The 16,112-nt window shown below is 36.5% G+C and overlaps 1 protein-coding gene across 15 annotated transcripts in view; it reads right to left on the bottom strand.

Moving 5' to 3' along the window:
* The window catches only part of DMD (dystrophin), a 2,269,491-nt gene that overhangs the window by 765,320 nt on the left and 1,488,059 nt on the right, over positions 1–16,112 (bottom strand). For all 15 annotated transcript variants that reach the window (XM_050777140.1, XM_050777144.1, XM_050777148.1 and 12 more), the window contains one exon: positions 11,968–12,153. In XM_050777140.1, coding sequence (XP_050633097.1) covers positions 11,968–12,153 — 186 coding nt within the window. The remainder of the gene's footprint in view (positions 1–11,967; positions 12,154–16,112) is intronic.

Below are 16,112 nucleotides of genomic sequence, written 5' to 3' on the forward strand. Positions count from 1 at the left end.
GCCTCGGCCTCCCAAAGTCCTACGATTACAGATGTGAGCTACCGTGCCTGGCTGAAAGCCTAATGTTTATTGTTAGTGTCTCTTACCATAACTCCTGATACAAAAAGAAAGGTCCCATTGACCATCTTTTTCTACGCCTTAGGAAATGTGTTCCCACCTTAGTTTTGCCTTATCTAATAGAGTCCCAGGGAAATTGACTCAATTTTTCATTTTTAGTGAAGAAGAAGGTCAGGTTAAAAAGGGTAAGTGAGTTAAGCAATGTCTTAAAGCCAGTAAATATCAGCGCTGGGATTCAAACTTAGTCCTTTTTTTTGTTTTCCCTTATAATTCTACTTCAACTCAGCAATGGTTTCTGGAGTTGAGTAGAAAGAACAAAAAGTAAGAGGAAGATTATGGTACCCAGTTTTAATAAAGAAAAGCGGATGCCTAATTCACTAATAGATGAAATTATCTACAAACTTAAACAAGCAAGCTTCAAGGTGTTATCAAGCCAGAATTATACTCTTGCCCAGAGGTAACCTAAACTCAGGAGAAAAACATTCAATAAATCTGTTTAGTTGCATGGTAAAAGGGAATAATTTGTCTTTTTGTCCAATAACTTTCATCCAATGTTTTTCAGGACACATTCCACTGATATTTTCATATCCAATATAAAACACTGAAACTATTTTCTAAAGGTCTCTTCCTTGTTCCTTACCTCCCAAACACCACCTTTAATTTTTTTTTTTTTTCAAATGAAACCAGATAACAGGTGAACTTGAGCTAGTACACATCTATCTAAGGGAGTTACTATTTGAATTTCATTCTAAAGTGAATTCAGTGACATTAACCTCTGCAAAGCTAATTTTGTGAATGTTGAGTACACTCCTGACTGATTAATTGGGAATCCATTGGTGAGTGTGACTCCTTGCCCAGTGCTCTAGATCAATGCTTCCATGCTTTCGTGGGAGCATGGTAACATCAGATTTTGATTCTCCATAATCTGAGTATATTCTTGAGACTAGAGTCCCAGGCTTCTTTGTTTGAAAGGCACCATTGGTTAAGAACATGGAAAATTGTTATTGAAATCTCATTTGGTTCAACTTCAGATTTTCAGTATTTAGATAAATCTTTTTCTGTACAGATCTCGTTTGTATAGACCTCATTCATGTTTCCTTTTTTTGTTGTTGCTGTTACTTTGGTGCCTCTTTCCTCCATGGGACATTCTCACTATTCTGTTTCTCCTCCTCTGAAGACTACTGCTGATTAGATGCTTCACCTCTATGGCACTAACTAGGCTTCTCTCCTTGTTAGTATGATTTTATTAAGGATGAACTTCAGTGGCCTATTCAGAAAATGTAAGTGCTCCTCCCTGTCCACCTGAGGTTGCAAAAGATAATTGGAAACAGACTGGATACTGTATATGTTCAGATAGGATTTGGAGATACTGAGATGGCCGCTAGGTATCTCCTGTCATTTACTCAAATTTTAGAACAGAGCCTCCATAAATTACATATCAGGGCAAAAGAAAATCTTAAAACTGTTATATATATATGAACTGTATATGACAAACAGTTCACACTTAACTACTTCCTAGTTTTCTCTATAACATAAGACTTACTAATGGTTAAAAATATAATCAATATATGTAAATAAAAATTCCGGAAACATTAAGGGCACAGGGAAACAACTTTGTACGCAAAATATGCAAGGTATGTTGGATGTGTTTTTGTTAAGGAAAAAGAGAATAATTTTGTCCTAAATTAAAAAGACTGTGCGAAAATGAGGAAGACAAAGGTACAGGACAAAATCTGAGTGAACATGGGAAATGGCAGAAGATTCGTGGAAGGAGAGTCTTATGTCAATAGCCAATGCTGGCTAAAATGGAATGGATTTATGCGTCAACTTTTACAAATGACTCTTAGTATCAACAGTATATTGATCAAAAATGACTTGTAGTTTCTTTTCATTAAAAAATGATAAAATATTCTTGGATTATTGGTCTGCTCTTTTGAAATAAAATTGAATATATTTAAACATACAACATATTTTGATATATATACACACACACACACACACACACAAACATTGCAAAACAATTACTTCAGTCAAGCTAATTAACATTTTCATCTTTTCTATTGGTCTGCTCTTAATAAGAGATTGCAAAATTTGTTTTTTAAAAAAATATTTTAGGTAATCTGTATAGGAAACAAATATTCTATTTCTTATCAGAATAGGTACCTGTGTTAATTTTGTACGTCCTTGAATTTTTCTAAAAAGTAGTGTTTTCTCTTTGGAAAGAACTAAAAACTTTTACAGTCACGTGGCCTTCTATATTTATTTTTGAAATCTTTTATTGTCACCTTGGTTACATAGGTAGCCATGCATTCTTTCATAGTGACCTATGATCCTATTTAGCCAAGTATTCAAACCTTTTGTCAGTTTACAACCTTTGATATTTTGCTTTTCCCAAGTCAATTCCTAAATAAAATCTTTTATCTCAGATTGATTTGAAAAATTACAAAGGATTTGTTCCTGCACCTTGTAAAATGAAGGATGTTAAAAATAAGTAGGTTCATTTGGTATGTTGAGCTGCATAAAAAGCTTTGACAAGAAGAAATGCTGAACCTTCAGTAGGTTATAGTCGTGTGGGTCCACTATTATTAGTATGAATACTTGAAAAATTATAATAAATTCTTAGAACTTTGTTAGGGCTGTAGGTGTCCATGATATATCCTGGTGCTACTTTGTCCGATAATAATATCATGTCATCAGTCCTAACTCCAGTTGTTATTTTAAAATGTGGCGTGTCACCGAGGGAAAAAAAACTCAAATTTTCTTGTCAAATGAACTCTTATCAGATCTTTAATTATGGCCATTTTAAGTCTTTTGTCATTCACAGATAGTTTTTGGTTTATGCTGATGCTTCCCTGGGTGCTCTTACAATCAGTTAGAGGTCAGACTGCGTCATCTTCAGTAAAACAGGACCATCTTTGAGAATCATAGGAAGTACTATGACAGGTACTCTGGGACACAGACTTCTGATGCCATTGCTTAAATAACTTTGAGATTCTACCATTGGACAGAGTCAGGATTTATGAAACTCTGTGAAGAAGCTGATGAGTTCATGAAACTACTAACTCAAGATCAAGCAGGACAAGAATTAATTATGTGGGTCTGAATGAAATGATAAAGGATTTGATTATAGCTTTCGTTTAGAATATTCCTCATGTTTTAATGTTCTGTTTGCTAAATATAAGAAATGCCTTTCCATTTTCTCTTAAGCTATCTATAACTCATGAGAATTTAGTAGATTATGCTTTTGTAACAGAATGAAACATTAATCTTTTTATCCCTGCTTGATCCCTGTAAAATTCAGAAATTCTTACCAAGTAATCTTATTTTCATGGCAATATAATTATTTGCATAGGTTCAATAAATACATTTATATGACAAGACAATTGAAAAAATATATAACTGAGGCTTTGACTGGAATGTCATATTTGAGAATTAAGTGCATAGAGTCAGATGTGACCCACAGAAATACAAACTACCATCAGAGAATACTATAAACACCTCTATGCAAATAAACTGGAAAATCTAGAAGAAATGGATAATTTCCTGGACACTTACACTCTCCCAAGACTAAACCAGGAAGAAGTTGAATCCCTGAATAGACCAATAGCAGGCTCTGAAATTGAGGCAATAATTAATAGCCTACCAACCAAAAAAAGTCCAGGACCAGATGGATTCACAGCTGAATTCTACCAGAGGTACAAGGAGGAGCTGGTACCATTCCTTCTGAAACTATTCCAATCAATAGAAAAAGAGGGAATCCTCCCTAACTCATTTTATGAGGCCAACATCATCCTGATACCAAAGCCTGGCAGAGACACAACAAAAAAAAAGAGAATTTTAGACCAATATCCCTGATGAACATCGATGCAAAAATCCTCAATAAAATACTGGCAAACCGAATCCAGCAGCACATCAAGAAGCTTATCCACCATGATCAAGTGGGCTTCATCCCTGGGATGCAAGGCTGGTTCAACATACGCAAATCAATAAACGTAATCCAGCATATAAACAGAACCAAAGACAAAAACCACATGATTATCTCAATAGATGCAGAAAAGACCTTTGACAAAATTCAACAGCCCTTCATACTAAAAACTCTCAATAAATTTGGTATTGATGGAACACATCTCAAAATAATAAGAGCTATTTAAGACAAACCCACGGCTAATATCATACTGAATGGGCATAAACTGGAAAAATTCCCTTTGAAAACTGACACAAGACAGGGATGCCCTCTCTCACCACTCCTATTCAACATAGTTTTGGAAGTTCTGGCTAGGGCAATCAGACAAGAGAAAGAAATCAAGGGTATTCAGTTAGGAAAAGAAGAAGTCAAATTGTCTCTGCAGATGACATGATTGTATATTTAGAAAACCCCATCATCTCAGCCCAAAGTCTCCTTAAGCTGATAAGCAACTTCAGCAAAGTCTCAGGATACAAAATCAATGTGCAAAAATCACAAGCATTCTTATACACCAGTAACAGACAAACAGAGAGCCAAATCATGAATGAACTTCCATTCACAATCGCTTCAAAGAGAATAAAATACCTAGGAATCCAACTTACAAGGGATGTAAAGGACCTCTTCAAGGAGAACTACAAACCACTGCTCAGTGAAATAAAAGAAGACACAAGCAAATGGAAGAACATACTATGCTCATGGCTAGGAAGAATCAATATCGTGGAAATGGCCATACTGCCCAAGGTTATTTATAGATTCAATGCCATCCCCATCAAGCTACCAATGAGTTTCTTCACAGAATTGGAAAAAACTGCTTTAAAGTTCATATGGAACAAAAAAAGAGCCCGCATTGCCAAGACAATCCTAAGTCAAAAGAACAAAGCTGGAGGCATCACGCTACCTGACTTCAAACTATACTACAAGGCTACAGTAACCAAAACAGCATGGTACTGGTACCAAAACAGAGATATAGACCAATGGAACAGAACAGAGTTCTCAGATATAATACCACACATCTACAGCCATCTGGTCTTTGACAAACCTGAGAAAAATAAGAAATAGGGAAAGGATTCCCTATTTAATAAATGGTGCTGGGAAAATTGGCTAGCCATAAGTAGAAAGCTGAAACTGGATCCTTTCCTTACTCCTTATATAAAAATTAATTCAAGATGGATTAGAGACTTAAATGTTAGACCTAATACCATAAAAACCCTAGAAGAAACCTAGGCAATACCATTCAGGACATAGGCATGGGCAAGGACTTCATGACTACAACACCAAAAGCAACGGCAACAAAAGCCAAAATTGACAAATGGGATCTAATAAACTAAAGAGCTTCTGCACAGCAAAAGAAACTACCATCAGAGTGAACAGGCAACCTACAGAATGGGAGAAAATTTTTGCAATCTACTCATCTGACAAAGGACTAACACCCAGAATCTACAAAGAACTCAAATTTACAAGAAAAAAACAAACAACCCCATCAAAAAGTGGGCAAGGGATATGAACAGACATTTCTCAAAAGAAGACATGCATACAGCCAACAGACACATGAAAAAATGCTCATCATCACTGGCCATCAGAGAAATGCAAATCAAAACCACAATGAGATACCATCTCACACCAGTTAGAATGGCAATCATTAAAAAGTCAGGAAACAACAGGTGCTGGAGAGGATGTGGAGAAATAGGAACACTTTTACACTGTTGGTGGGATTGTAAACTAGTCCAACCATTATGGAAAACAGTATGGCGATTCCTCAAGGATCTAGAACTAGATGTACCATATGACCCAGCCATCCCATTACTGGGTATATACCCAAAGGATTATAAATCATGCTGCTATAAAGACACATGCACACGTATATTTATTGCGGTACTATTCACAATAGCAAAGACTTGGAATCAACCCAAATGTCCATCAGTGACAGACTGGATTAAGAAAATGTGGCACATATACACCATGGAATACTATGCAGCCATAAAAAAGGATGAGTTTGTGTCCTTTGTAGGGACATGGATGCAGCTGGAAACCATCATTCTCAGCAAACTCTCGCAAGAACAGAAAACCAAACACCGCATGTTCTCACTCATAGGTGGGAACTGAACAATGAGATCACTTGGACTCAGGAAGGGGAACATCACATACCGGGGCCTATCATGGGGAGGGGGGAGGGGGGAGGGATTGCATTGGGAGTTATACCTGATGTAAATGACGAGTTGATGGGTGCTGACGAGTTGATGGGTGCAGCACAGCAACATGGCACAAGTATACATATGTAACAAACCTGTACATTGTGCACATGTACCCTAGAACTTAAAGTATAATAATAATAATAATAATAATAAAAAGAGAACAACAGAAATTATCTGAAAAAAAAAACTGAGTTTGCAGTCTGGTTCAACCAGTAATCTTTGTCTTCTTTCTAACTTTCATAGAAATCTCCTTCATGAAATGTCTGATTACTACCAAGTCTCAGAGTTGGTTCAGGTAGTACTTCAACAACAGAAACCTGCTGAAATTAACCAGATGAACTAGTGTTCCTAAGTTTTTCAATGGGAAAACTGAACAAAATGGAGAGTTGACAAAGAAAGCTTTAAAAATACCATGAGCTTGACTACATTTGAGACAAATTTCTTCCTGACTTTAGACCTGACCTTCCTTTTCTTAGAGCATTTACTCTAGAAAACTTTATAAATTATTTCCCTACTTTTTTGAGATATAAATATTCTCCTAGCCTCTTGCCACTTTTATACCTCAAGAATAAACTTTCTCAAGGACTTGGGAGCTAGCACTTTGATATAGAATCATCAGAAAAGACAGCACCCTATCTGCTAGTCTTCTGTTGGGAGGATAGGAATCTAACTTTGATAAGTGCCGATCAGCAAACACAGATGGCCTAACTAAGCACATTGCCTAACCTCCCTCCTGATATCTAGTACTTTCCCACTAACTAATCTCAGCACTTAAAGGTTTTCCTGCCTTTTGTTTCAGCAGAATTGAGTTCAATCTCTCTCCTCTGTTGCAAAAGTTTTGAACACAGTCTTTCTTGCCTGTTGTCTAGTGCAATTTTGCTTTGACAACACTCATAGCAGTGTGAACGCATGCAGTGTTCAATGACTTTAATGATCAGTCACTACAATTGAGTCCTTTGGTAGTTTTCAACATGGATTTGTCATTATGGACAATTATGTTCCTTATACTATAAGGAAGAGCCAGCAGAGCCACATCTCATGTTCATTTATAAACCACACAAGGAAAGTGATTCTAGAGGGGAGGAAAAAAACCCCTCCCTGTGATTAAGATGAAGGCATTTCAGTCACTAAGCCTTAACATAAAATTATGTGCCCTACCACACCTCATATTTTAATAAAAAGTTTGGAAAGCAGTAGTCAGTCTTATGTCAGATAAATAGTATACCTCTAGCTCATTATTGAAGGCATTCATCAAAGATTAAAAACATAAGACCCTTTATAGAAATTCTAAACTGGTCCCAGGATCTTAGCATTCAATTATCATTTCTGAAATCTGAAATCAACATATTTTATGTCTAAACTGAGAGTATATCTGAAAATCAAAATTCAAAGGCATGCCTTCTAGTGGGCTGACTGATGGGAAAGGGCTGTGATTACGCCTAATTTTCACCCTCTACATCACGATCTCATTGATTATGTTTCTCAGCTTGCTAAGGGTTCTGTGAGGTGATTTTCAAGATGAATATTGCTATTTGCAGGATTTCCTGAATAGGAATGTTTCGGGAGTAAATTGCACAAACCAAGCAATGTGCAGTCAATTTTCACTCCAGCATAAACAATGTATTAGAACACAGCCCTTAAAGCCTTTTTTATTTGGGTTTCATTACACAGCTAGCTGCATTTCATCAATAAGCGTGAAGTACCAAGCAGACAAAACTGAGGTTCACAGAGAATATTACATATTTTTCTAACAGGTGTGCTCAGAGTTTGACTAGAGAAAACAAACTACCCGAATGGCAAGGCCTCAGACCCTTTGTTTCCGAGGCAGCCATGGCCACCATGGCCAGACAAAGCAAGTTTCTTTACATGTAGGATTTGGAGCTAGGGGTGTGGCTGTTTGTAGATCTACTTTCTTTGCATTAACTCTTTCTTAAGATTTTATTAAAGGCAATTTTTTTTTTCCTTGTGTTAAAAAAAAGAGCATGGGCTCAAAACTCCTCAAACATTTTATTTTTGGTGTTCAATAGTTTGAAACTAAGTAAAGCAAAGTCTAGTGTCCCATCTTTCTTTAATGGAAAAATAGTTTAATTCATTTAAACAGAGGAATACAGCAGGCTGTAAGGACTAATATCCCATATCTTAAATCAGAAAACCTGTGCAATCTTAATAAATCATTTATTAGTGACAAGGAATGGAAGCTAGACAAAGAGGGATAAAAAAACAAGGTAAATTATTATTCACACAGGTCACCATTTCCTAATTATAAGCTAGGGGTTTGAGAATTATTGGGAGAAACTCTCAAGTCATCAAATCTATGATTTTATGTTTCCCCTCCCCCTACCTTGGACACAGCCACAAGCAGAAGAAAAAGGCTAAAAGAGTATTTTTGAAATCTGCACTCCAGAGATAAAAATCTCAGAATATGCTCAAGGGACTGAAGCCAAGGAGTTTTCTGCCAGGAAAAAAGCAGCTCCCTCTCCCCTCAGTGATTTAAAACAAGCTGCAGGAGGCAAATATCATGACTCTCAGAAACTATACACAGCAGTGAGAGTGATGACTTGTAGCTTTGATAAAGAAAAATGATTAACACAACCGAGCATGGCTTTCACTTCAAACTGCAGGGACCCGCCGGGCGCGGTGGCTCAAGCCTGTAATCCCAGCACTTTGGGAGGCCGAGACGGGCGGATCACGAGGTCGGGAGATCGAGACCATCCTGGCTAACACGGTGAAACCCCGTCTCTACTAAAAAAATACAAAAAACTAGCCGGGCGAGGTGGTGGGCGCCTGTAGTCCCAGCTACTCGGGAGGCTGAGGCAGGAGAATGGCGTGAACCCGGGAGGCGGAGCTTGCAGTGAGCTGAGATCTGGCCACTGCACTCCAGCCTGGGCGACAGAGCGAGACTCCGTCTCAAAAAAAAAAAAAAAAAAAAAAAACAAAAAACTGCAGGGACCCATTTGGCAGAACCCTATGGGCCATAGACAATTAAAGACCCTATGCGGGTTTTCAGTAGTTGAAAACCATTCTGGGGGGCACAGACTGGGACTAAAGTCATTTTGGTTGAGTCAACAGGATCTATTTGTACAAAGCGATTTAAAAAAATCTTTTCTTAAATGTATTCCAGGAAGAGAGATAGCTAGCATTGAGTATTTTTAAAATTACTATAATAAAGAGGCACATTTTAACCAAAGATTGCATTTAAAAGAGTAGAATGTGCTTTTACTGTGAGCTACAAAAAGCTATTTCTGGTTGGGAGGAAAGACTTTATGGCCTTTCCTCTTTGCAATATTACATCAATTACTTTTTAAGAATATACTGGATATAAGATAATTGAGAATTTGGCTAAGGTTATTGTGTATTGGGCCAAGTAACTGCACTTTCCTGTTGGGGTTGTTTATTGAGCAATGAAAAATCAGTATTCATGAGATGTAGTTGTACTGGTGAATAGGAGCTAGTCAAATACCTCTGCGTACATTATGTACTAGCTAAGTGGAGAAATGGTCAGGATCCTAGAACTGGTGGCTCCCCTGAGACGATGATGTGTTTTGTACTCACCCAGTCTTGCCCCTTGTGATCACATATGACTAAAATGCAGGGCAGTGGGACATCAGAAGCCACGTCTCAGTATCAAGACCTCCCCTGTGCCTTTAATGTGCAGGCTTTTGTTACCCATCCTGTATAATTTCTTAAAGCTAACTAAATTTGTTATTGCGTAAAGCCTATTGTGTCTCATAAACTTAATCATCAGACTGAACCCAAGACTGTGCCACTGGCTGAGCAGGCTGAGTTTTGTCCTGGTGAAATGATGTCTACTTGAGACTTCCACAGTGCCATCTGCTCTTGGGGAGTAGGTATCAGAATGGTAGACATAAGTGTCAGGAGGAAGTAAGGTAAACATAGTGGAGAACATTTTGCTAATCTAACTCATTTTAGTTGTAGCAAACTTCTCTCTATCTCCTTATTGTCACTCATGCCCATCTTCCCCAAACTTTTACTTCCTCTTCACTAGAATATTCTCAAACTTCCTTTTTCCTTTGCTCTCAGTTCTAGCAAAACAACAGTTCAATGGAGATGAAAATGTTATGTTTTTACAATCCTGGAAAGTAAATAAATGTAGCAATTAAAGTCAACTAAATAAAAGAAAAACTACTCAAAAATGTTACTTATCTTTTTCACTCTGAAGTTGCCCAACAATACATTCATTAATAGATTGTAATTTCAATGATTTGGTTTATTTGATTGGCTACTTAAAGATTTTGGCCAATAAGGAGACGCAAAACAGGGCAGCATATTGAAAGAATCTTTGGAATAGATTCCTTGAAAGGGAGAAAAGAGGATCACTTCAGCATTTACAAGGACACTAAAAGAAGGAGATAGTGGTGTTCAATTGGCAGGACTGTCTAAAGCCCTATGCTTACCTGCAGCATCTCATTAGTATTCTGGGTGCCCTGGTACCATCTTTATCCATTGACTTAAAAACACTTACAAGTAACCATCATTTACTGGATCCTGGACTGAATGTGTTTGATATGAGTGGAGAAACAGAGATAAATAAGAGAATACCCTCTGCACTCAAAGAACAGTGCAGATTTGTAATGAAATATTCAGATGTATAAAATTGAAGTGTAAATCAACATATGAACAATGGGAGATGCATAAAGAGGTTTATAAGAAATCCTAAAAGGGATTCTAACTCTACTTGGGGTACGGAAGAAAACTCGGAAGAGGCAATGACTTTGAATTCATTCCTAAAAAATGGAAGAAAATTCGTTATATCAAAATAAACTGAAAGAAGTCATTTAAAGAACAGAGAAAATCCAAGATCACAGGTATGACATGAAATTACATGGATGGAAAGTTACCAAGTAATTTGATGTGGCTAGACTATATGGGGAGATTGCTGGCAGAATGAGAAGATAGAAAGGTAAAGTGTAGTCAGTCTGAGAGGGCTTTACAATGTCTACAAAAGAGCCCAGACATTATATTTTAGGAACCTAATCTCATAAACAACTTCAATTTTGGATAAGGAATCTATGAATATGTATTAAGCACAATTAAAACAGGGATAGAAAATGTATCATAGTAACAAATATGACACAGGCGTTCTAGTAATATGAATTTAATGAAGACCTTATTTCTAGTAAATGTCGAGGAAAAAGTAGCATATTCTAGTAAAATAATAATTATTATTAACATTATGACGACAATGGTGATGATGATGACAAAGATTCCCTGCTTGACTAAACTTTAGTCAGGCTTCTGAACCTTCACCTTGGCTTATCTTTGCACTCCCCTGTAAAATCCAGTTTCAGCAAAGAAGGCTGTCAGTTTTGCAAGAACCCTTTACCCTTGGTACCTGATCATCCTCAGTATTCTCTACCATTCCCCGGGGGTTGTCTGATAACCCTGGCCCATCTTCAGCAAGAATCCTGTGAGGTTGGTTTAGCCAGAATCCCACTTACCCCTGAAGTTTCCTCTTAATTTTCCATCTACTGACTCCTACCCTGCTCCTTGGCTATAAATTCCTACTTCCCCTGTGCTGTATTTGGAGTTGAGCCCAATCTCTCTCCACCCGACCTCCTGTAATACTCCATTGCAGTGGTACCCATGCCTATTGCGGTGATCCTGAATAAAGTCTTCCTTACCATGCTTTAACAAGTCATAATTTTTCTTTAGTAATGATACAGAATGAGAAAATTCAGTGATATTGCCATTTTTCTCAAAAAAGAAAAAATATTTAAAGCAACATGTCCCTACCTTAATGTCAAATGGTCCTTCTTGGTTTGGTTGGTTATAAATTTCCAACTGATTCCTAATAGGAGACAGCCACAGGAGCAGATGATTTAACTGCTCTTCAAGGTCTTCAAGCTTTTTTTCAAGCTGCCCAAGGTCTTTTATTTGAGCTTCAATTTCTCCTTGTTTCTCAGGTAAAGCCCTGGAAACCTGAAAGGAAAATACATTTTAAAAAGGTAAATAATTCTCAAGGCGTAAGCCAAAATGTTTAAAAATATATTTTCAAAAGTTATTTATCATGAAATGTTGCAGAATCTGACTGATTTTTGTTATTTTAGCAGATTAATATTGACTATTTACATATATGACATGTTGGTATTTAACCAATGTATTAGAAATTATTCATTAACAAGCTACAAAAATTCTTTGCTTTAAAGAAACTAATGCCGTTTTGGAATTGCAAAACACACACCTTACACAAATGCAAAGCCAACTGCAACTGATAAAGTAAAGAAGTACGTATTTCATTTATTCACTCAGTTACTAAATATACTGGTCTGTTGTGTATTATATGCCAGACACACTTCCTTTGTAGTTATAAAAATGAATAAGCCAAGTTATTCAGCATTAGTACCAGATATATAACACAGGTCTTCTAAATCCCAAATGAGTGATTTTTATTCAGTGCGCATCCTAAAATTAAAACCAAACCAACTATAATTTTGTTTGTATAGCAATCATTTCTTCTACTATACTTGCTTCTAGCTTTATTTTATGTCATGGAAGACTGTAAAAGGAAGTCCTTTTATGTACAAGGAAAATTGGTAAGTTATATGTTTTTGTGAGCTATAGTTTGTGAGTCCTAGTAAACAGAAGCAGGTGCTTGAGATGGGAAGTAAAAAGAACATTTGGATTAGAGTAGACTATAACAGAAAGATTATAGGTTATTTTTATTAAGAGATCAGTGTATGTCAAGCATCGTCCTTGGAAGTTTCACTTTTGTAGACTTCCTTAATGCATCCAACAATGCTATGATATAGATATTATTATGATCCCACTACCACACGTGGATGATGATGTTGGGGCTGAAAAATCATTAAATAGGTTAGGAAGCAGTATGACATGGTATTAAACATTGTGAGGTCTAGAGTTAGGCCACTTGGATTTCAATTCTTGTTCTAGTTCTTGCCTAACATTTTAGCCCAGTTTTATCTAACTCTCAATGCCTCCTCTATAGACTGGGGACAATGATAACACCTACTTCATAGGATTACTGTTAGGACTCAATAAAGTCATCCCTGAACATACCTTAGAGCAATACTCTGCATGATAGTGAATGACAATAAAGTTATTAAATAGTAGTGATTATTGCTCAAGCTTACAAGTAAATAAAGAGCCAGGATAGGCTGGGCACTGTAGCTCATGCCTGTAACACCAGCACTTTGGGAGGCTGAGGCAGAAGAATTGCTTGAGCCCAGGAGTTTGAGATGAGCCTGGGCATCATAGCAACAACCCCATCTCTACAAAAAAAAAAAAAAAAGGGGCCAGAATAAACAAGAGTAAAGCTATTTTCTTCAGAATGTCAAGAGTTAAAACCAACAACCCAGAATAAAGAATTTAAACTTGTAATGATAGCTCTTTATGAGACTATTAATAATACCATTGTAATACAAAATATTATACTGCAATATGAATAAAATTTTATAATATACATCTGTTCCATAATAATATTACAAATAATAATAGAAAAGATTTTAAAAATAAACTAGATAATATACTAGTGTGTCACATAAACAATGTCACATGCTTTGGAACAATTGTTTTAGATACTTTTTAAATAAGTACATTCTTTAATTGGATACAAGAGTTAGGAGATGAAAAAGAAAAAGTTGTGGAGAAAAAAATCAATGTATAGAAAAATGAATTTTAAACAAGATTGTATATGTAAACAATATGTACATTGAAACACTTTGTAAATGCATGCATATATGTTGTGAAAAATTCATGAGAATGCATAAGTAAAGGATTAACATCCAGCCTGGACTGTTGCAGGTCAGTCTGGGACTGACCCTAGGCTCCCACAGCACTGTTTCCTTGGAAACACTAACTTTAAGATGAATGGGAGATGCTGGGCCTGCCTTTGTTGTGTGGAACTGCACCTCATTGCGGGAGCTGTCAGTTGGAATACAGTCCTTGGATCCACGTGACTACAATGGTGTAAAAGATTGATGGGAAATACAGGTGGTGGCTCCTGTTGAAGGTAACCTGCACACATCTTGTCTCTCATTCCTGGCAGCCTTTCCCTGTGTGGGTGAGAGCTGGGCAAAAGAAGCACTGTGTTTCAGGTAGCACAGAATGTCCATGAATCATGAATTGAGATATTGTTCTCTTTGCTCGATTTGTGTTTTGTGAGTTCACATCCATAACTACACCCGTGATGCTGAACTTTCCTGTGTGTGTGTGTGTGATTTAGGTGATGTTACAAATATAATCCTACGTCTGTAACACATGATCTAATAATGTCCTCAACTTATTTTTCAAGAATTTTAAAGGAGGTAACTAAACATTTTATTTTTATTGGATCATTTTCTACTCACAAGTAGATGTAAAAAGCGTTTTACAGCTTCAACTAACAACCTCTAAAAGCCTCTAGACTCTGAAGCTACTGAGATAATAGCCATTATATTTTCCTAAACTCTCTAAAACTGAGGGATGAACTCCTTTTTATCTATCATGAAATTGTTCATGTTTCATTTAGGCTTCATATATAAGCACAGAAATCTGTGTAACGTTTAACTCAGATTGCTGGTTTCCTTATCATCCTCCCATACTATCCCTTCCTTGTAATAGAGGTAAAACAATTCCTGACAAACAAAAACAAAAACAAAAACAAAAAAACCAGTGTGATGGGTCAGATTTGACTAATATCTGGAATACTGAAATGATAGCTTATCATGAGAAGAAATTTTCAGCTTAATTATGACGTTGCTTTAGGTTTATCCTCTCAGACCTTGTCTTTCCCATCATCATAACATTTACCTCATGCTATTTAACTTTTTATTTACATCGATCCTTCTCACTGACCTTTGATTTCTGAGTCAAACAAGCTCTGTTCCTAAATATGATAGACCTTCAACAACAGTTTGTTAAAAGCAATTTCCAAATTCAGGATTATTATTTTTTCAATGTAAGAAGCAGTATATGTCTATAGTAGTCAACCACACAAAAAAAGTAAATTGTATCCTCAAGTTAAACAACTTTAATTAACAGACAAAAATATCATTAAACTGGACTATATAAAAAATCAAAAGCTTCTGCATGACCAAAAAAGCCATAGGCAGAATCAAAAACAAATGAACAATTATGAAAAATAAATGTTTGTGACTCATATCTAAGTTAAGGGACTAATTTTCTGAACACATAAAAGAGCTTCTGCAAGTTAATATGAAAAAGGCCAACAATTCAAAAGAAAATTGGACAAAAGATAAGGACAGTTCACAGAAAAGAAAATACAAAGGATTTTAAATGCATGAACAGAAGCTTAGCCTTGGTAATAATGAGAGAAATGAAAATTAGAGCTTCATCTATTGCACTGGCAAAAATTCAAGTCTGCAAATACACTATGCTGCCAAGGCTATGGGAAAATGCAGACTCTTCTACACGGCTGATGGGAAGCATACATTTGTGTACCTCTTGTGGAAGGTAGTTTGGCCATATCTATGAAAAGCATGTAAGCTTTGACCCGGAAATTTTATTCCCAGGAATTTATTTTGTAGATTTGTTTCTAGAATTAAGGTCAGTGCTTGGTGAGGGTAGAGCAGATGATGGGTAGGCTGAGATATTTTTAACTGTACCTTTTATATTTTGAACAGTGTAAATGCATTACTGTATTAGTCTGCTCTCATACTACAAATAGAGACATATCTGAGACTGGGTGATTTATAAAGGAAAGAGGTTTAATGGATTCATAGTTCTATATGGTAGGGGAGGCCTCACAATCATGACAGAAGGCAAAGGAGAAGCAAAAACACATTTACATGGCAGCAGGGAAGAGAGATTGCTCAGGGGAACTCCCATTTATAAAACTATCAGATCTTGTGAAACTTATTGATTATCAGGAGAACAGTATGGGGGATCCTTATCCATGATTCAATTATCTCCACCTGGCC

Source organism: Macaca thibetana, chromosome X (assembly GCF_024542745.1).
Source record: "Macaca thibetana thibetana isolate TM-01 chromosome X, ASM2454274v1, whole genome shotgun sequence".
Taxonomy (NCBI): domain Eukaryota; kingdom Metazoa; phylum Chordata; class Mammalia; order Primates; family Cercopithecidae; genus Macaca; species Macaca thibetana.